The sequence below is a fragment of the Clarias gariepinus genome, chromosome 22, assembly GCF_024256425.1.
Source record: "Clarias gariepinus isolate MV-2021 ecotype Netherlands chromosome 22, CGAR_prim_01v2, whole genome shotgun sequence".
Taxonomy (NCBI): domain Eukaryota; kingdom Metazoa; phylum Chordata; class Actinopteri; order Siluriformes; family Clariidae; genus Clarias; species Clarias gariepinus.
The window spans coordinates 21,525,220-21,548,642 of record NC_071121.1 but is presented as its reverse complement, the minus strand read 5'-3'; the positions used below and the strand labels follow the sequence as shown (position 1 = coordinate 21,548,642).

The following is a 23,423-nucleotide window of genomic DNA, read 5'->3' as shown; positions in this document are numbered from 1 at the left end:
CTCCATCATGCGGCTTAAGTGCAACTTGTTAGCCAACGTCTCAGCTGCACCCGGTGTCACTTACCCCCAAAACTATCTCCAAGAATTGTAAAGACAGCTGGGATATGGCGGACCTGCAGTTCACCCTGACGCCGCTTTGCATATTAATTACGCCGGTGTAGAGATGAAATTAAAAAGCTGTAAATGCATTACTGCTTCATCTCCATGTCATGAATAATGGATGCGTAACTGCAGTGACCTGTGCTGAAGGAGATTTTTTCGCACCGTATTTTGAGATTATTTGCTTTTTTCTTATGGAAGAAAAAGGGAGGTGCTCTGAAGCTTGAGGCAGTTACCACACACTTCTTACATTCCTAAATAGGTCAGGGTGCTAAGAGACTCTAAAATGGTTGTAATTAAGTCTGGAGTGGAAGGTAATAAGAAACGCCACTTTATTATTATGTGAGAGGAAAGGCTACACCTCCAAACTTGTGTGACATCAACTTCACCCACAGCCTAAATCTTATAAAAACATATTCAAAATCGGCATCAACATAAGGATGGGACATTAATAGAGACAAACATGATGGAAAGATAGAAAGTAGAGAGACAGAGTGAGAGAGATAGGAGTGGCGTTGGAAAGAGAGAAGGAGAGAGAGATGGAGAGAAAGCGAATAAGAGAGGGGTAATAGAGTAAGAGTCAGGCTCTTAGTGCGGAAACAGGACCCTCTGGCACTCCTTGTTTATTCTGAGTAAGTTCAGTGCTGAACATGCTCGGGCTTAATGGAGTTGACGACACTATTTTCACGGCCTGACACCCTCACACACACACACACACACACACACGCTGTCTCACAGGCCACAGGCTAAATAGCAGCCCTATAACAGAACACTCATTACCTCTTATTCCTTTATTTCTCCAAAGATAATCCTGCTTCATACTATTTTAGGTAAAGAAAACTTCATGCTTATTACTGTTCTAGACAGCTTGGTTTAAGACTGAGCTAAAGTTTCATCCTTAAATGGAGAACTGTCATTAAAGGAATACTTTTTTTCTTGTACTTGTTAAGCAGTCATGACATCTTTTACAGAAAGGTCTAGTGTGTGTGTGTGTGTAGGTTGTCATTCCAAACAAGCAGAAGCCACACCTGATTATACCAGCTTAATCAGCTTTCAATAGCTCACAATCAGGTGTGGCTTTTTCTTGGTTGGAATGAAAACCTGCTCAAACGCCGGCTCTTTCTGGAGAAGATTTAACAGCCTTGCTTTAAGGGGAAGTTATACTGATGAGGACCCAAACCTCTGTCAACCTACAGGGAAATGTGGAAACACCAATCAGCAACACTTGAACTCAACTTCAAAGAGAAACAGAGTACTCAGAGGAAACCCATCAAGCAAGCAGGGAAAAATGACCAAACTTGACCAACTTGAGAAACTTGACCAACCCTGGCACCACTGCTACCCACTATACCACCTTCACTTGGATTAAGTTAAAAATTTCACACACCAACCTGATTTTTTTGCACAATACTTATATCACTAGCTGTGACTTGCACAAGTACTCTTCACTGTCTCTGCTGCAATTTTTACATCATTTACTTGCAATACCCCGACTCACTATCACAGTATTGTGCTTTGTGTCATGTTGTCAAGATGCTGCTCTTGTTTGCACTTTACGTGGTCTTTTTTGTTGTCTTTGTATGGTACTTAAATAGTTTTGTCAATTTATGCTGTCAGTTTGATTTGTCTTAGCTACTCAGCTAATTAGGTGGCCTAGTTAGCTAGTTAGTTCTCTTCATTTATGTTAATAATGTTGGACAGCTGACTAGCTAAGACAAACCAAATCAGAACCTTGATCCTGGAGAAATGCTGTTTCGTTTCACAGTGTACTGAACAGTACTGTATGAGGTTGCCTACTTGACTTGACTTGGCTAATTAGTGTATCGTGTCTGGTTGCTGAGGTATGGCCCACGAGTTTGTTTACAAGGATAGCCTCTGGGGGAAAAAAGTTAAAGTACTAAGTTCACAATACAGTGGAACCTTGGATTACAAGCATAATTTGTTATAGAAGCAGGCTTGTATTTCAAAACACTTGTGAATCAAAGCCAGTTTCCATAAGAAATAATATATGTTATATTAAACAGTACACGCGTGCACGGATGTTGATTATACCAATAAGAGACGCGTACAAAGACTGAGCAGGGGAGACGATTACCCACAATTCCGCAGCGCCAGACGTGACGCTTGGGGTCAAAACAAGGAGCATCTGCATGATACATGATACTCGGTACTCGTAAACCAAGACTTGTTTGTTTTCCAGGTCAAAATTTATTAAAAATCTTTGCTCTTGCTTTGTCTTGCTTAACACTCGCAAACCGCGTTACTCGCAATCAGAGGTTTCACTATATTTAAATGAGGATTCCGTGATGTAGTAAGAAAGAGATTTACACCAGGATTTCTATGCTACCCCTGAGAATAACTTCACCAACATCAAGGTTTTATTTATGGTGAAAAAAATACATGCTTTTCTATCACAATTGGAATAACCAGCCTGAAAAGTGATCATTAAAGTGCTTTAGGATGCATGTAAACAATGTTTAGGATTAAAACCTTTTCAAGGTTTTTGGATCAGGGAGATAAGGTATTTCTCGACTTATCTTTGCCTAAATTGAATATTCGATACATTTCGCATACAGCACACTTTTGACTACTTGATATGACGGTCCCTGTGAGAGACTGTGGGAACACACATACGTCTCCATCCTATGAGTGACAGATAAGTTTTAAGAAGAAAAACAAAAAAAACATTTCTCTAATAATGACCTATTCCACAGATGCAATGAGTAGAAAGCAGGATTTCTTTAACATGGGCACTGCAGACATTTTCAGATTAGTTTCCCCTTACCTTTGCCATCTGAGCCTGAACTCCAGTGGCCTTCAGTGCTGTAACAGCTTTCTGTGCAGATGCGGGACTGTCAAAATCAACAAAACCATAGCCTACACACACACACACACACACACACACACAAACACAAACAGGGTTAGATATCTGATTAGAAGTGCACACATATGGATAGATGCATTTAGGCATGTAGACATGGACAAGACAATGTGCTGTAATTCAAAGCATCAGAAAAGGGAAGTAATGTGATTTAAGTGATTTTGAACGTGGCGTGTTTCTTGGTGCCAGACAGCTGGTCTGTATGTTTCCAAAACTGTGATTTACTGTGATATATTCACAACCAGCTCTAGGATTTACAGAAAATGATCTTAAAAAAAGCAAACAGTTCCTGTCATATGATTTGCATGGGCTCACCAAAATCGGACGATTTACAATCCTGCATTGTATCAGTCGTTCAGGTTTGTGGTGGTGGTGGTGGTGGTATGGTGTGGGGGATATTTTCTTGAGAGACTTTAGTACCAATTAAGACTCATGTAAATGCCATAGAGCATTGTTACTGACCATCTCCATCCCTTTATGTCCAGCAGGATAATACGCCATATCACAAAGCTAAAATGATCTGGTTTCTGGTAGTTCCCAGAATATCAAAATGTAAAAAAGGGGGTAGAGTGTTCTCATATTTAGCTTGTAAGCTTTGAAATAAAAGTAGACTCAAGACACATCTCTTTAATCTGGCATACACATAATTTATCACATAACCTCATATTCTAGTATATCTAAATGCACACTCCTATCTAGTGGTGCTACTATCCTTAACGGCATCTACGCTAATTCTTTTCCACCCTCTTACTTTCTCTACCCATCCAGAGGCATCTGCAGATTGTGCCAGCTCCAGTAGGCAGAGGCCAACCCTGCGAAGATCTTGAGGCATCCAGAGAAGGACCATCTCCAGCTGGATTCTGCTCTAATGAGGGTTTCGATCTCCACATGCTGCTCCTGAGCTTCCAGTGATCCAGACCCCACTTTGTCCTCTGCACCTTCAGACTCATCCTTGTGCTGAACTGGACTCTGGACAACTGAACTGGACAACTTGGACAACTTATGTTATATTGAACTTCCAGCAGCTTAACACACATGACGTTGTTATATAATTCCTGTTATCCGTTTCACCCAAATGAGAATGGGTCCGCTGTTGAGTCTGGTTCCTCTCAAGGTTTCTTCCTCTTGCCATCTCAGAAACTTTTTCCTTGCCACGGTCGCAGCGGCTTGCTCATCAGGGACGACCTCACAATCTCATTATTGTCTAAACATATTTTTACTCACTCATACACACTTCCCTAAATTTTCTTTTCATTTTGTAAAGCTCCTCTGAGACAATGACTATTGTTAAAAGTGCTATATAAATAAAATTGAATTGAATGTACAACCAACAAATCTGCAGCAACTGCGTGATGCTCTCATGTCAATCTTCTTTGTCTTTCGGCTGTTCCCTTTCAGGGGTCACCACAGCGAATCCTTTGCCTCCATCTAACCCTATCCTCTGCATCCTCTTCTCTCACACCAACTAACTTCATGTCCTCTCTCACTGCATCCATGCTCTCATGTCAATATGGACCAAAATATCTGAGGAATGTTTCCAGCACCTTGTTGAATCTTAGGCCATGAAGAATAAAGGCAGTTTTAAAGGTAAACCAGGTTCAAACCAGTACTAGCAAGGTGCACCTAATGAAGAGGCTGTTGAGTGTATGTAAGCTTTGACAAGTACTAGATCTGCATAATACAAGCTCAACTACTGAACGTGCACCAAAGGATTTCTAACTGATGTTTTTTAGCAGCATCTGGTTGAAGTCAATAGGTTAAGCTACAACTGTTTCCTGCTTTCTGCTATCAGCTCAATCTGGCTACCTGTACCACATGAACAGAACACACACACACACACACACACACACACACACACACACAGTAATGATTCAGGTCAACAGATGTGGAATTAATCAACAGCAATCTCAGTGCTGTTACATCATGACACACAGACACACACACACACACTTGCCACCGAGGAAACAAGGCTTTGAGGCCGACTCGCATGCAAACATCAAATTGAGAACACATCCTACCTTTGCACTTGTTAGTGGTCTTGTCCAGGATGGCCTTGGTTGACACAATCTTGCCATACCTTTTGGGCACAAAACACACAGACAAACTTGTTTTTAAACACACATCTTTCCACATTTCCTTTCTCTTACCCTTTTATTATTGCTTGAGGTAATCAGTGTTTCGCATTACACCTTTCATCTGCCACATAGCTTGTTCATGAATAATCTGGCTGAGAAGTTTAAATTAGAGGCAAAGTCTTTTACCCTGAGTGTTAATGTCAGGGCAGAGCTAAGTGCTGGAGCAGATCAAGAGGTGGCTTTGAAACGGCCTCCTTCAGGACAACAAACTAAGGTTAATGAGGGGCTGAGGTTGTCTGCTTGTGATAGGTGGTGTGTTAGCCTCTAGGGTAATGGAAGCATAGAAGTTATCTTATCTCTTAACTTCCTAAAGTATATCCAGTTACTTTAGATAAATGTGTTCATGGAAATGACTGTATAACACTTAAAATCACTGAAACTACAACAGCACATTACGCAGCATAAAGAAAATACATGATTCTGTGACGTTCAAACGATGTAATGTCAAGTCAACCTTGATTGGTTCACCCTCTCTTACCCCATATAACTCAAGGAAATGACAGATGGATTAGAGTCAACACTGCATGTCATGCTTGAAAATAAAAAAGAATGGAAAGCAAGCATGCCCCCGGGACTCCGAACAAAAGGGAAACAACCCTGGACAGAACAATCCAGATCCTGGTCATGTAAATTAACTAGGAACAAGACACCCACTGAAGCTTAAATACCAAAGACTAGAAGATTTTTTTTAACCATGACCAAAAAAAAAAAAAAACATTTTGTGTTAGACAGAAAATTTTCAGTCTATGGAAAGTTCACATTGAAATAATAATACTGTTTATACATAGGCAAGAAAACTAGGTTTTATATGATTATCAGGACATACAGTACATATGACCATATTACAGATTATATACAGTGCATGAAAGATTTGAATAGAGTAAAGCAATTTGTTTTCTTTTCTTTTCGGGAATTTACATCAAAAAGTGAATCTCATATATTTTATAATCAATACATGTCAAGACGAGCTGTCAAAGCAACCTGGTCTCTGACCGAGTATTAAATGCATAAATAAACAGAATTTTTTAGAATGTATGTTTGGTTAATTCTTTTTCTCCATCTTTTTGATAAATTCATTTGATATTGATGAGCTGTAAGCCATAATCATCAAAACGTTTTAATGAAAAGGGCTTCCAATATTGTAATGCACTATATACTCTATAATCATCCACATGGCAGTGCAGTTAGTTGCATATAAGAGACATGAGATGCATGTGTCGAAGCCGCTGCTTTCACTACACCCGCTGTCTGCTATATGTCTGCGTCATCACGTTCTTCGATCAGGATTTCTGAATTCATTTATAACCCTATAAGAACACAGACGTTATGCCTAAATGGATGTTATGCAGTGCAGTGTGTGTGACTGTACTTTCACCTTAAACAATTAGATGCCTGTCTTGGCACTGGCTATGTTCATAAATCAGTACTTATCAAAACACTGATTTTAGACGCTTGACCATGACCTTTGTCAACTGTCAAACTACAGGCCAATATCAATCACCTTTATCCAATTAAATAAAAAAATAAATAAAAAAAAAAAGGTTTTTGGAGCCTTTTGCTGTTCCAGACGCATAAGAAACGTGTTTAAGTAGTCTCTATGTAAATCGGTTATATTTGCAATGCTGTTCAGAAAGAAAAGTGTGTGAGGAAATAGGTGAGCATTCGGAGGATCTCTGATAATGAACTTTCCTATATAATCATGACTGGTAAATTGCTTTGCGCTGGATAATTTATTTGAATTATTGCTACAGGAATGGTTCATTTATTCAGACATTCGTTCAGCATATTGAGGAGTTCTTCCTCTCTTGTACACTGGAATAATAAATAGTACAAAGCTATAAGTGCACCAGTATGAGGTAGCCTCTGTCTTAAATGCACCGAATGTTTATACTGGAAGAAACCCAGCTAGTATGCACACTTTATGCATGTCTCGTGACATGGATTTATTCATTTATTTTAAACAGTGATTTATCCAAATGATTTACAAATAACATAAAGAAATAAACTCAGAAACCGTATAAGTTAGACGTTTAGTTAATAAGAAATGCCAAGAGCACCCTGCTGTCATCTGTTGCCTTGGCATTGATATTCCTTGTCCATAAAGAATGCTATTTGTGTATGTGTGTGTGGTTTTTTTTTTCTTCTTCCACTGTTTCCTGTCGTCATTTGCATTGTTTGCATGAACCATTTATGAGGGGTCACCTCAACATAGAGGAACCATGCTCTCAATAATGGACGCTATTGTCCACACAGACCTGTTTTGCATATCTTGGGAGTGCAGAGATATAAAAGATATATGGCCCACGCTGCATATGGGTGTGTTGATTGGATGCAGGAGAGGAGATCTCCAGGGAGGCTGAGAAAGAAAGGGTAAAAGGAGGATGAGCTGGAGAGAGGGAGAGAAAAGGGAAAGAGAGAGGCCTCCTTTCCCCTGGCATGTGCTTGCAGTGTAACCTGAGAGTTCTCCTTGTCTGCCCTGCACCACAGTGCTAACAGCCCACTGGGTCCTAATGCCCCTCCGCTCCAAGTAACATCACACCTAGCATTTACAGTATAATTTTACAATATTAAACAATATACAAGACAATATAATGAAACCGAAATGAGAGATTTATACATCTGAGAGTTTGGGATTCGTCTTTTATAGGAAAAAAAAAGGTTCAACCTTGGTACTCCTCTAAAGTACAAAGGTTTCACTATGACTCATTCGCATCACAGACATTTTGACATCAAGGATCTGATTACAATCTGAACTCATTATGACCATATCACAATGGCACATGCTGTAAGTAGACGGCAACTCGATCATAGCCTGACATTCATTGTGAGGGAAAATTACATTTGTTTTTCCTTCTTTTTTTTTATCTTATCCAACATAATCTTTGAGAGAAATATGTTTATGGTTCTATTAAATGTAAATGAAATCATATTAGTAGAAAGAACTGTACGCAAATTAACAATGAAATCCATGCAGACAAAGATCAGGCGCTTCATATAACAGTTTAGATTGCAATGGGAAAAAAATTGTTCCGAATTAAATAAACCTGGCCGGCACAGTGGTGTAGTGGTTAACACCGTCGCCTTGCACCTCCAGGGCCTGGGTTCGATTCCCGGCTAGGCTCGATTCCTGTCTCTGTGTGCATGGAGTTTGCATGTTCTTGCCATTATGTTTATTGGCGTTCCCAAATTGCCCATGTGTGTATGCCCTGCGATGGATTGGCACCCTGTCCAGGGTGTACCCTGCCTCGTGCCCTAAGCCTCCTAGGATAGGCTCCAGGTCCCTGCGACCCTAAATACAGAATAAAGGCTTATAGACGATGACTGAGTGAGTAAATAAACCTGTGCGCTCCGCACCTGTGCGTAATTTTGTTTGTTTACACACGAAGCTCAATCTGAAGCGCCACATTATTTTTACGTTGTTACCCTGTTGCAACTGCTTCTTTTTTGCATGCAAAACCCAGCACCTTTCATCTTGATTTAGTCTGAAAAGTGGTTGCTTATATAATATGCTGCTGTCTTTTCCGGCATACAAATATTTTACTTTTATTGTCCGATGGCACGTGGATGGTACGATAAATAAATAATAAAGGTGATTTATGGCCACATATGGGAGCGCCCTACATCAGAAATGAAAAGATTTGATTCTATGTGGTTTGGGCTGTTCACACTGGCATGACAAAATCAGATCAGATATGAGTCATATATGAGAAAAACATCAGATTTGGCCCACGTCGACCAGCAGCGTGAACGCAGCCTTATAGACCGATTACTTTCAATATGGTACAAATCTAAACTATGCGCAACACATTAACAACTAGGTATTCATAAGGTTAACATGTACTTGTACTAACGTAGGACTGACAATGAACGAACAATCTTTTTGTCCAAAATAAGATTAAATGATACTCGTTAAAGGGTTTTACACTAACGGTAAGATTTAATAATAAATAAATAAATAAATATTCAATAAATAAATATTTACAACACAGTGCTAGAGAAACTATAATGCACTAAAGGGACACTGCTGTTTTAGCCCCGCATTCATGTTTTAGGATTGGCTTACATTTCACTCTCAGTGAAGATCTTATTAAGACTGAACTCTCGTAACCAATCATACCGTCTGGGATTTGTCATGGCACATACTCTGGATGTCCCTGTCTATGTCTGGGCGAAGCCCTAAAGAACACTGATGCAAAAGTGATGTATGCCTGAATGACAGAAACCTGTCAGTTTACCAGACTGAAGAAAGCCAGCGATGTTATATATCCTATGTGTAAGAAGAACTTCAGGCTGTTGCACGGTTGTTGGTGCCAGACAGTTTGTTTTCAGAAACTGCTGATCTCTTGGGAATTCACACTCAGCAGTCCCCAGAGTTAAGAGAGGATGGTGCGCAAAAGAAGAAAAAAAAAAAGATCTGCAGACAGAAACACCCTGTAAAGAAGAGAAGTAAAAGAAAAAAGGACAGACAACCAGAAAGGCTATGGTAACTCAAATAAACACTGTTTAAAACCAAGATAAACAGAAAAGCATCTCAGAAAGCATAACATGCTGAATACCCCCCGGTGCACGGTATACAACGGTCGTAGGCTACTTTGGGTTCTGCTCATGTCAGCCAATGACTGGAATCTGAGCCTGCAGTGGTCACTGGTTTACCCAAACTAAATAGTTTTTCAGGACAATTATATGTACTCTTGATATGTATTTTTAAACAAAGCACATTCCAAAACTGTTATGGTATTTCATACATACTTCTAACGTCAGCTACCGCACCTTAACAAATTGCCGCACAGTATAGCCTTGCTAGCTAGTATAGCATTAGCCTGTTTCAGAAAGGTATTAACTGATTTCAGGCAAACATAAGATAGGATAATCACTCTGGAGCAATTACATGCCTGATGGACTAACTAATGCCTTTCTGACTTTGTAGAGCACTTGGCTTGGAGAACTATAGCTTCAATGTGCAGCCTTTATTTAAAGCCATTGAGGACTCGTGTGTATGTGTGAGTGTGTGTGTGTGTGTGCGTAAGTGTGTATGTGGCCAAAATCAACCAGGCACTCTGACACAGTATGCAGAGCTGGCTTAATTAGGAATTAGTGATTAGTACACAGAGCTTTAATTGCAAATGGAAATTTGCCAGTGAGCACAAAAATCTTTTAAAGAGCTTAAAGATATCCAGCTTAAGTTTTTTTTTTAATATGTCCTTTTAAAAGCATAGCAAAGATGACAAGTATGGGCATATACAAGTCAGGAAAGGGTCACCAGAGTGAATCATCCGACCTGCGTATTTAATTTGGCACTACTTTTTACACCGGATGCCTTTCCTGATGCACCCCTCCCTGATTTTATCCTGGCTTGGGCCCATTACTGAGAGTGCTGTGACTTGTGCACCATCGTGACAGGGGTTCTCTGTCTGAGAATCGATCCCTGGTCCTCATCGAAAACAGGCCAGAAATACTCCTGCTGTACTATCAGAAGCCAACTATGTTAATATTAACTAGACACTCTGCACACAAGCCAAAAACACCACCACCTGGATGTAACTAAGCAAATAGTTAAGAAGCTTGCAATGGACAATTACTGTAGTGATTAATATGTTTTCAGCTGGTAACACGTTATTTAACCTTAACAGATGCAGCTTACCATTTCTTAAACAACCATGCATGAAGACACACTCTGTCTGAAGACACAAAACATGTTGATGTGCTTCAGAAACATCAAATTATTCTTCTGCAATATTTAATAATCGTAATTAGAAATCACTTACAATAGAACTTACGGTTATGTTAAATAGTTAAAGTAAGTTTTTCTTCCCTGATGTTATGATGCCAGGATTCATCAGACTCATGAAAGACAGAGTGGTTCAGGGGGCATGAGACATCCTTTTCACGCATGGTCCTTGGGACAGTATCCAATCCTAAACCCCACTAAGAATCTTTGCGATGTGCTGAAGAAGACTTTACGCAGCACTTCGACTCTCCCATCATCAATACAAGATCTTGGAGAGAAATTAATGCGACTCTGGACCGAAAAAAAAAAAAAAAAGTTTTATAAGCTTATCTCAGCAGTCCAACGTGTGACTTTTCTTTTTTTGGCTGAGCAGTGTATAAAGAAGATGGATGGATGTGGACTGGATCAGATCTATTTTATGATTCAGCTTCAGGGTGTTATGACTTACCAGCAGTGGCATTGTGCGTTAAAACGTTTGGATTACAATCTCACAGTGTGACCACTACTATGTTTACACCTAGATTTCTGGCATTCGGTGGACACCCCTATCCAGAGAGACTTTGGCAGTGATAGGATTTGGACTCATGACCTTGTGTTCAACATCCTAACCACATATAATGCTCAGAACAGGATTATGCATGCTGATAGAGCACAAATAACAAACAAAGTAGCGATGATCGGGAAATGTAAATGAAATGTGTGTGATTAAAAAGAGGAGCGGAACAGTGGCAGCAGTGTGATGTCACATCAGAGCCAACCGGGTGCCTTCCTGTTTATACAAGCACGAGCACACATTGTGTTGATTGATGATGAAATATTTCTTTACTCACATGTCTATCATTGGGGGATCAACATCATATCATTTGGACAGGGAGAAGACACTGTGAGCCAGGATTGTTTGAGGTTCTGCTCAATCAGTGTAACAAATAAAACCTAATCATTAAGGGTTAAAAGGTTAGCTTTGCTTTTTCAGGTTTGAGATCTTTGCATAAACATGATGCGGAATATGAATACGCCGGTGAGCACTGCTCGGCTATTTCTAAGAGTCATTACCCTTGCAAACGTCTTCTTTACCAGCTGCCACCATTAGCCTTGGGAACACCTGACACATAAAGTGCATCTCTCACTCTCCTACTCTAACTCTCATTCCCGGTCACCTTCCCCTTACCTCTCTCTTTTCCTGCCACTCTCTCTCAATCTCATCCCCTTCTTTCTCCTGCTCTCTGTTTCCCTCCTCTCTCCCTCCCAGTTGTTACCCTTGTTTGTCTTTCTCTTTCCCCTTGGGCTTGCAGTTTCCTGTAGGGCTGGGCGGCCACATCAACCATGTTTCATCCAGACTGTTACAGTTAAAGTAAGAGGGCCTCTCTCTCTCTTTCTCTTGTTCTGTCTGCCTTCCTTCATCTCTACCAAAAATTACCATTTTAACTTTTGACCCTCCTTTTTCTCCCACAGCAAATTTCCCTTCAAAAAAAAAAAAAAGGCCTGGATGGAGCACAACAGTTAAGGAAAAACCCATTCTCAGAGGTGAAGCTGAAGTTTTAAGCCTCAGTAAGAGAGTATTTTCCATAGAGTAAAGCAATTTTTACTTGTTTTTCCAAAAATCAAGGGTGTCCTATAGAAACAATGTATGGCTCGGATAAGGAGAAATGCTTCGGAGCTCCTTGGTTGGAAGAGTCGAGACCCCTCCTTCGTTTTTTTTTTCTAGCCGTAAAAGGAAGTGAGGCTTAGGAAGGGAGGAAGGGAAGGAGGGAGGTTCAGGGGAAGCGCAATCATGCCTACTTGTTGTAAAGGCTTAGTGCTGCCAACTAGAAAGAGCTTTGTTTGAAACCCAAACCCCTGTTGACTTTACCACAAGTTACAGCCTGCTGCAGGGTTTCATTCCACAGTGGGGTCATCTAAGCTAAAGATAAGCGATACGAGTTTACCGGGTTCACCGTAACGAAAGTAAAATGAGAAGAAAAACAGTAAGAGAGACAAATCATGCTTAAAGCATACATGCATGTAAAATAAACGTTGGAGCATACCTGCAAGGGATTAGGAGTATTTCTTGAAAGGCGCGAGACGTATATTTCTTTTTACTGGCATATGTTACATAAGGTAAACATTTGAAGTGTCATTCGAAATCTCTAAAAATGTCTCTCTCAACTCAGTCTGATCCAAATATTGTATGTAAATCTAAATACCCACCTTGCCAATGACATTTAGTTCCTTTATTCTTGCTCTATATTTTTCTGTACACGCAAATAATCGATTGCATTGATTAACTCTAACAGAAATCCTTTTGCGACTATTTCAGTTTTAAATTTCCCCACTGTTTTTGTTTAATGCTCCAAATATGTACATCTGCATTTGTTTTCTGTTTTAAACCCAGGTATTTTTTCTTGTCCCACAAAAAACCGTACACCATATATTCATATCTGTCTTGTATCTTCTTTGATCATATGATCTGTTTATTTTGAATAATTGATTCATATTCAGTTATATTCCATAAGCCTACCCTTCACTGTACATGTGCATGTTACACTCACGGCTGACAGAGTTTAACCAGGTCTTGGTCTGTGGTCCCTGGGTGGAGGCCGCGGATATAGAGGTTGGTTTTGCTCAGCTGGTCCCCTCCGCTGCTGCTCCCGTTACTGCTGGTTGTGGGGTTGGGACTGGGAGGTGCCATCTGTTGGGTGGAGGACACATACGCCTGCTAAAAACAAATAGGAGAAAATAAGCTGAGACGCGGTTCCTCCAGTAACATTGAACTACTCACAAGAAACATGGAGAATTCTGGTATTGGAGGTGCCGAAGGGGTTCGATTATTTATTTATTTATTTATTTATTTATTTAAAAAGATAAAAACCTAAGGTGTCAGTTAATAAGACATCGGTATGTTTCAGGGTCCCCAGTTTAATCCTGACGTTAGGCTACTGTCCGTAAACTTTCTGTGCATGCTCTGCCTGTGGGTTTAATTCGGGTTCTCTGGTTTCCTTCCCATCTCCAAAAAAATAAAAAATAAAAAACACTGGGTAAACTGTCTACTCTTAACCACCCAAAGGTGTGAATAGGTGCATGATACACATCTTAATCAGGGTATATTCCAACCGACGCTCTATTGTAACCCTGACCTGGGTTAAAGCACTTACTGAAGATGAATACATCCCGAGTGTATAATTTTGCTGCTTCTTACCGTCTAAAAACCCGCAAGATAAGTGTTTTGCTTTTAGTTCTTGTGCAGGTGCAGGAATCACTCAGACTCTTTATAATCAAAGCACTACAGATTGATCTCTTGTGTAGGGCTGGAAACGGCCTTGCCCCCACTTTCCCCCCTCTTTGCAAGGCTCTGCTTACTTTTCCAATTAACTCCTCATCAGTCACAGGGGCAGGCAGGGATGGAAGATTTCATTAGAAGGCCTGTGAAATCAGACCACGGACAGAGAACAATGGACCAGTTTAATGCGGGCTCCGAGAGCACTTGTGTGGCTGCGGATGTTTGAAATTCGGGACGGGCGGCTTCCAGGGACTACCTGTCATGAAGGTTAAGCTTCCTAAGTGGACTGCAAAAGTGCTCGATGTGGTCTTTCTAATCTCATAAAACCCACGGTAAGGTTAGTTCTGGTCTTCGCGCAGGTGGTGGGATCACGCTCGTGAAATATTATCCAACCTAAAGATATTTCACTCCCACCAATTATTGGAAATGGTTGTATTTTGAACCCCGCTGTTATAAAATATCTTTTTCCTTTGTGTAATCCGCCTCAAACTTGCACGTTCTTCACATGTACTTGGCGTTCCTCTAAACGCACACCCACGACCTCGGATATGTGCTACGCTTTAGGTGGAACCACAACTAATTTAAAATGGCTCTGTCGGTTGTACCAGACACCTACTTCCCCTGGACCAGACATGTTTCCTCCATTTCTGTGATCTCTGAAAGTATGCTGAAATATCCACAGCTGCCATCTCCCACCCAAGAAAAACATTTATCTGCACTCGCATTACCCCTATCTAACGTTTCTCAGCCTCCTCTTTGGAATTGGCAGGGATCATGTTTAAAGGATTTTGAAAGCCTTTCAAGAGCCTTATTCCCGTTTCGAGAGACCTTTTTCCTATTCAGGGAAACGCTTTCAACATAGATGCTGTCTGTGCCATGCAGCACTCGTTGGCCCATTCCGCTCCTCTTCAGGTCAGGCTTGGCCATTGAGGCTTGTCTAATTGGGGGCTGAGCTTGTTAGCGTCCGGCGCTAATCTCTCTCATGTGCTGGGGGGCAGTGAGAAGTCACTGTCTCGTTAAGACAGTCTCCGGTCTGCTTGCTTCACTTCAGCGTGAGAATAGCTGATGACTGAAAAGCTCCCCGTCTGCCAAACCCATTCGTCCTGCTCAAGGTGAGATGCAACTCGACTCCCGCCTAAAGCCATCAGATAGATGACAAATAAGCAGAAACAAAGCACCAGATGCGGATTCTTTAAGAGTGTATACATTGAGTCATGTTCTGATGTTTTCTTATCCATTACAAATGACTTAATTAACAAGAATGCCTTTAGCAAAGTTATTCCTTTCACCGTCACCGGCACTACTGGTGAAGTATAGTTAAAATGTCAAATCTATGTCAGAGACATTCTCCCAGCAAGCCCTGGGGTTTTTCTCACGTTCCACGAGCCTCTGCGCCTCTGCCGATTTGAACCTTCTCGTTTCTGTTGAGCGAGGCTTTGCTCATCGTGACAAGCTGCAGAGCAAACACCCGGTCATGGACAAATCAATACCAGCAAAGCACACGCTGGTACATCTCAGTCTCTGCCTAATTCAATCACGGAGGCTCTCCTTCACTGCGCCATACACACGTGAGGGCTCTATCATCACATCCCAGAGATATGTGGTCTGATAATGAAAGTCTAGTCAAGAGGACAGATAATATATCTGCTATTGGGTTGGAAGCACCAGGAACACGAGGTACACTCTTCAGCTGGAGAAGGGGAATGTTTTATCAACTATGCAAAAAATAAAAATAAAAATCATGCAAATCGTGCACTGCGTCTTTATGAAAACCAGATGTATTTTATCAGGATGGGTACACCAGGGCAAGCTGAATACAAAATCATGATCAGGGGAAATGTAGTACACTGGGACTAAGTAGTGAATTCATCCGGCATAAAAACCTTAGCCAAAAGCGAAAAAATGTGCAGATGGGATGATCTGCTGTAGCGACCCTGGATAAAAACTTTATCTGTAGCATATGAGCAGAAATAATTCAAATATGTTTATTATACATTACTGCTGTTTACTTGAAGATCATTTGATGGCAGTTAAACCCCGTAAATTATCTTAATAAGGTGTTCAGCCACAACAATTTGAAGCTTTCAATGCAATGAAACTCTATAACGCTGTACTTTAGGGATGAACACCATTTCATTTATCTGAATAATTCTAGAGGACGATGCTGTCTAACACATCACACCAAAACAAAATCTCCCCCAGATGTTCGTTTGGTTAAAAGGTCTCAGATGGCTATGAAGTCTCAAAGAAGTCTCATACATTATATTCTTCTGTATTAAAATAACTTGTCAAACCCACTGTGATGTCACGCATAGGTTTTCTGAAGAATGGTTTTGAAGCTCTATTGTAGGAGCTCTGGGTGTCGCCATCTTGGCAGGAGCGGACTCCACCTAAACCCCATGTTAATCCATAAACGGTCAAATGGGTGGAACGAATGGGTCTGGCTGTTAATACGGTAACTTTACTTTGCGTTTGATTGAACCGCATCATCAATACCCTACACATCATCCCGTGTCAACTTCTACGTTTCTTGTGGTAAGTTATACGACCATTCCTTTAGATGGTTGGCTAAAGTGATGCATAGCATACAGTTAGAGGTTTGACAGCTGCAGTGTCGCTCATTGTTACTCAAATCAGCCACGCCCCTAATTATCCATAATGTTATGGCTTAATATAATTTTAACCAATGAGTCACATAAAAATTTACCTCTGTACAGCTGTCACGAATGGAAAATCTAGCTATGGCGACCAAAAGTAAACATGTTTATTTCTGCAGTTAAGTTGGATATTTTATCCTGGGGGCTCTAACATGTGGATTGGCCTAGTGGTCATTTAAATGTGGATGATCTTTTGCAGGTTGTGTTGCTTGGGTTGTAAGGAGAAGACATTTTAGAGACATTTTAGTTATGCCTCCAAAAGTTATATACAAATGCCTGTTTATATTTATCTATGTATTACATGTCTATAACTTATCTAATCCTGTTTAACTACAGACCAACACTAAAAAGTGGACAGGAACCAAGTAAGCAAATATCATTAGAATCCATAAGAAAGCACTGTTTCAAGTCCTCTCTGCTTCAAAACACACCTGATCCAACTTATTGAGTGATTCCTAATTAGCTTTTGAGGGGGATCAGGTGTGTTTGAAGCAAAGACGGAAAAACAAAAAAAAATAAAACTCTAGTCTAGTATTTTGGGCGCCTTCAAGTACCTCAGAAACAGACCGTTTTGCATTTCGAAACTGATCCTAATTTCGAAATCGCATCACTCTGATGAATAAAATGCAAAGCCATTGGTTTAACTGAAAGCACCAGAGAAAGACCAAAAGGGAAGAAAAATCACTCGGCGCCTTCTGTGCCCGCTTCCCTCCTCCCACTTTTTTCTCGTAAAAAAAAAAAAAAAACTACAGATGAGGGGTTACTCTGCACTTCAATTTCGACAGCCTTCCCCTCCCTGTGCCTTATTCACGTATGAAGCTGTCAAGTTTCCTGAAAAAAAAAAAAAATAGAAAAAATAAAAAAGCTTTGACTTTGCAGCCGCCGACACCTCCAGATGTGAGCGCGTTGCTCGAGCTGGGAATTCCAGGAATTCCAAGTCATTAATCTGAGCGATCTGCATCCCTGCCAAGCGTGCAGGAAGGAGCCAAAATTCTCTCAGAGACTCGTTTCAAAACTCAACTCTATACACACTTGCGCTGGTGCTTTCTATCAGCCCTGCATGGGGAGAGTACTCTTTGTCCCCTCCTTTAGTTTTCTGTGCCTGGAACAACAAAATGCATCCCTTGTCTTGGAGAAAAGAAATGACAGTTTAGTTAGAGTTTAGTTGGATGTCTTCATTAGGAATCTGGAGAGGAAACATCATTAATGTGTGAGATGATGAGTCAGCTTTATTATTTAGTCAAACTAATTTTTTTTTTTTTTGGTTCGGCTTTTTAGCAAACATAGCAGAAAATCGCTGCCAGAAAGTGATCCGATGTGTCCCTCGATAAACTTCTTAACTTCTTTTGTTTAGATTGCGTAAGTATTTAAAAAAAGAAAATTTATGTTTATCAAGACATCAGCAGATTTACCTTTTTTTTTTTGCTCCCTATAAACTATTCCTGTCCAAACATTGAGTTTACAGTGCCATATCTCAGAGTTATAGTTGCACAGATGCTGTGGTTATGATGACAGTTAGAATAGTGTTCTTAAAGCCACAGCTGATGCACTCTAATGTAATCCAGCATCTGCAATATCAGGTAGCAACAAGGATGCAGTGTAATTATTCACAAGACGTTCTTCCTCCAGCTCCGTAAAATACACATCCTTTCTTTTGTATCATCACAACCACCCCATTGGCAGCGATCTCTATTCACTAATAAAGCTAACTTAAATGTTAAAATTTTCATCTGCACACGTTGATCCAGCAGTGTTTAGATCTGGATTGAAATTTTCATTGAAATGAAAGCACAACTTTTCATCCTAGGCATGCACACTCAAGGCGTCGAATGTAACCTGCCAAACCCCTGAGCCTGTACTCATACGCTTCAGCCAACTGAGTAATCCACAGGTCTGGATTCGGGGACTGAGTCTGTGTTGTTTGGCTGTCCTTAGCTGGGAAGATGATGACCTTGCCAGGGCGTTCAGCACTGCGCTGAGCATGCAGCAGCCTCCTTCGTCCCGGAGTGCCAAAACAGTTGCTCGGGGGTTCATCCGTAACATCTGGAAATGTACTAGGCAACAAATTGCTTTGTTTATCAAAAACCTTATTCGTGATTACAGAAAAAAAAAGTAGTTTAGTGTAGAATGTTTACTTACGTCCACTGGAAAGCAGGGACTCTAGACTACACGGTGTTTTCTGTATAATGTGTTGAATTATTTTAAACCTTATACTTTTCCATGAGTAAGATTAACTACAAGCATAAAAAGGTGCATCATTGTGAGTACCATTGAAGTGGAAAAACGAAATGTAGGTTTAATGTACTATATTCTATGAGTGATAAAAATCTAACTAAGCAAGTTAAATCAGTGTTTAGTGTTTAGGGACATTTTTGGTGTAATAAGAGGAACACAGGAGTCTTTTTGAAACACCCCCCCCCCCAACCCTTAATAATTACAAGCCATTTTTGCATCATGCTAAGAGTATTTAGGGGTGGGGCAAATGACTCAAACTTGGTTAAACTCATTTACTATCTACCCCCCACCCCGAACAAACAACCCCCGCCACACACACACACACACAAATACAATGTCATTTATTCGGAAACGCAAATCATTAATCCGTCCTAATGAATTGCACGCTTTGATGTCACGCGCTTCGCTTTGCTGTCTCCCTTTAAACCGCCGGCCGCGTGCACCGTCCACAGTCCGCGCGAGCTCAACTTCCCCGGACAGCTCGCGCGAGAAAAACACCCGGAATTCCTCCAAGCGCTCCCGCACCTCATCCTCCCTCTCTGTCCCGCTACACAGGCGGTTTACGCTCTCCGGTACGGGATACACACACTCGTTCTCTCACCCCCCCACACACACACACCCACCCCACCGCTCCCCCCGACACACACAGCACCACCACCACCTTCCTTTCCTTTCCCGTACGCTCCACTTTCAAGGACACTGCAGCTCGCGGCCGCGGAAATTCTGCTCAGAATAAAAGCCACGCAAAAATAATATTAATAATAAAAAAAAACAAACCGAGCGGTCACGCGGCTCCGTCCAGCGCTTACCTTTTTGCCGGTCCGGTGCGTGTAGCCGTTGTACGGGCTGGTTCCTGTCCTTGGCGGTGCGGAGAGCAGCATTTTATTCTCCCGACCGTGTGCGCCGTACGGAGCCGCGAGCTCAGCCGAGGCAGCCTGGTGACGTCACTCAGCGCCGAGTGTGGGAAGAGATTGGAGCCGCGCGCCGCGATCACACCAAACCCCCGAGCGCGCGCGCCACCGCCGCGCGAAAACTGTTTCTCCTGTTACAGCCTACACGCAGGATACACGCTCGCGCCCACCAATTAACGATAATAATTATTATAAATATAATAATGATTAAAATATTATATTTCCTGATACATATTCTGCACCCTTTCCACTCAACTCTTTACCAAGCACTCCTTAAAGAAAGCTCACCCTGATTCCAGATCGCATCAATCACGTGGGAAAAATAGTTTTTCTTACATTTATCACACGTGCACGTGCTTTTTTTTCTTTTCATATTTATTTATTTTTGCACATGCAAGCATATACTCACGTGACAGTTTTGATACCTTACATATTAAGTTTATATGACTTTTTTTGGTAAGGGGGAGAAATGTGAGAACCATAACATGACAAAAAATTAACGTGTAGATTAGGTCATTATTCACGTGTGAGGTTTGTTATGATGTTTTTTTTTTGTTGTTGTTGCGTGAAACCAGTCATATGTGAAAGTAAATAAATAATGCAGAATTAATTTCCATGAAATTGACTACAAATGAAAAAAAATTGCACTAGAAATATAACACATGAAGAATTTCAAACTCACATGACAGTTTTGAAGAAGTTAATGTGACTTTTTTATGTAGGAGAATGGTTAAACATAGGTGTTGAACATAAAACATGAAGTATATGGAGGATGGAACCTCAATCAATATTAATGTCCAAATATTAATGTCCGTGCATATGAGTATTTATCAATTTCCATTCTTACTATACTTAATATGTTTCTCACATTTCTCCCACTTACTACAAAAATAAAACCTTCATCCAAATGTAAACGCTTAACGTTATATTTCTATTGCAAATTTATTTTTGTAATAAGTTTCCTGGACTTTTTTGCCATATCGATTTACTTTCACTTGTTTTTAAACGTGTTTTTAAACACGTTTTAAAAACATCACACTGCATGTTGACACACCTGACAAACTTCATATGCACATAATGACCTAATTCACACATGACATCTACACGTGCCTTTTAGACAACACATTACATTTTTCACATTTCTTACCCATGTGTAAGGTATCAAACTGTCACATGATTTGCAATGCTTCATGTGTTATATTTTTAGAGCAGTTTTTTGAAGTGCAAAAGCCTAAACCTTTCTGCATTATTCATTCACTTTCATATAAATGCTTTCACATATAAAAACATCATACTGCATGTTGACACACTTGACAAAATGTACCAAAACTGTCACGTGAGGTTGCAATGCTTCACATGTTATATTTCTAGTGCAAATTTCTAGTAAATTTCCTGTACTTTTCTGCTCTTTTCATTTACTTTCACATGAGTGGTTTCATGTATGAAAACATTATGTTGCATGTTGACACACTTGACAGACTGCATACAAGAAAAATGTCCTAATTCAGACGAGAAATCTACACGTGTCTATTAGACATGTCATCTTGTGTTTCATACATTTCTCCCCCTTACAAAAAAGTCACATGAACTTCATATGTAAGGTATTAAGGTGTCACGGGAGTTTGAAACGCTTCATGTGTTATATTTCTAGTGGTATTAACATCTACTGTCTATATTTCTATTTTTATTTGTAGCACATTTCCTGGACTTTTCTACATTATTTATTTAATTTCATGTATGAGTGGTTTCACATATAAAGGCATCATATTGCATGTTGAAACACTTGACAGACTTTGTATGTGAACTATGATCTAATTCGTATGTCACATTATGTTTTTCACATTTTTACATGTAAAGCATGGGTTATTGTCATCATCCGGAACAACCGCCCAGCACTGTTGCCTCACACCTTGAGTTTTGGTTGTTTTCGGTTGTTGAGTTTGTTGGTCAAAATTATATATACAGTGCAACTAATAATTGGTTAAATGTCTTAATTTTTAACTTTAGTAGATAATTTTAGTAGCCATTAGCAAGCTTCTGGAAGAATTATTTTTAGGAGAATTGGTATTGTTTTGTAAAATGTGTTGTTTTTTTGGTATTGATCCTTTTTTAAAGCACAGTCAACAAAATTTTGATAGGGTTGAGACTACAAAAGCTTAAAGCCTGCTTTATCCATTTAACATCTAGCTTTGATGTGTTTGGCGTCACTGTCCCGTTGGAACAATCAATTTGGTCCAGGTTTTCTTGATCTAGCCGATGATTTTATGTCATGCTGTAGAATTCTGTGGTAGGCCTCCTTTACTGCTGCAATGCACCAGTTCCACTGGCAGCAAAACAGCTCCAAAGCATGATGTTATCACCACCATGCATAACAATTGGTACAGTGTTCTTAAGGTTAACTTCCTCATCTTTATGCCTCCAAACGTACCTGTGGTCGAAATGTTCGAGAAGGGGTCGATAAGGCTTTTTCTTCATTTATGAGATCACATTCTAATCAAGCAGGAAGGCATGGATTTTGGAGCAGGGGCTTCCTTTTTGGACTACAGCCTTGGCATGTAAACCACGGTAATGTAAAACTCGCACTATCACTGGTGTTCCAACAGCTTCCAGTTCATGGCAGGCCTGTGCACTGGTAGTTCCTGGCCATCCTGTTCCTGGCTATCCAAACCAGTTTCCTCTCATCTGATGGTAAAATTTGGGTCTTCTTCCAGACTGAGTTCCTTGGACTTTCCCATCGTACTGTGTTCCCATTGTAATCTGTTAAACAAACCCTGTAATGTTTTCACAGAGAAGAGAAGCTACCAGATGTAGTCAATCATCAACACTAACAGGAAGTTGAGAGGCCTTGGGTTGGCCAAATTAAAAGACATTTCTGGATTACAGCGCCAGTAAACTTTTTACATATAATGACCCTGCATTGTGCTCCAAATTCTTGTTTTTTTCTTTTAAATTTGTTGTACTTTCATTCTGCCCCAGAAATAGACCGATTTAAAGAGATCACTGAAGGACCAATACACCATGTCATTCATGTTTATGATAAGTGAATCAAAACTTCTGGCCACAACTATATATGTATTCATGTAAAATGTTGTCTTTCTGCAAAGAGCTATTTACTTTAATTCTGTTTTAAAGATTCTTGTCATTATTTGGGGATGTCTTTTCTGACATAAAGTGGGAGAGCGTTACTAAAAATATAACATAATTTATCATCATCGTCATTCGTTCCACTTAATCCTGTATTCAAGGTCGTGGGGGGGCCTGGAGTCTATCCCAGGAGACTTACAGCATGAAGTGGGGGTCATCCTGGACAGGGTGCCAATTCATCGCAGGGCACACACACACACATATACACACTATGGGCAATTTTGGGAAAGCGCATTAGCCAAATCTGCAGGTCTTTGGATTTTGGGAAGAAACCAGAGTACCCGGAGGAAACATACCAAGCGCAGGGAGAACATGAAAACTCTATGCACACAGAGGCAGGAATCGAATGGAGGTGCACGGAGACAGTGCTAAACACT

General features: G+C 40.4%; 1 protein-coding gene across 2 annotated transcripts in view; it reads right to left on the bottom strand.

Moving 5' to 3' along the window:
* Nucleotides 1–20,000, bottom strand: part of rbms2b (RNA binding motif, single stranded interacting protein 2b) — a 29,208-nt gene extending 9,208 nt beyond the window's left edge. The window contains exons 1-4 of one of the 2 annotated variants that reach the window (XM_053483349.1): nucleotides 19,801–20,000; nucleotides 13,372–13,538; nucleotides 4,999–5,057; nucleotides 2,885–2,976 (exon numbers count right to left, since the gene is read on the bottom strand). In XM_053483349.1, coding sequence (XP_053339324.1) covers nucleotides 2,885–2,976; nucleotides 4,999–5,057; nucleotides 13,372–13,538; nucleotides 19,801–19,872 — 390 coding nt within the window. In that variant the 5' untranslated portion in view covers nucleotides 19,873–20,000. The remainder of the gene's footprint in view (nucleotides 1–2,884; nucleotides 2,977–4,998; nucleotides 5,058–13,371; nucleotides 13,539–19,800) is intronic. The other variant, XM_053483350.1, reaches the window with a different exon arrangement.
* Nucleotides 20,001–23,423: the final 3,423 nt, after the last annotated feature.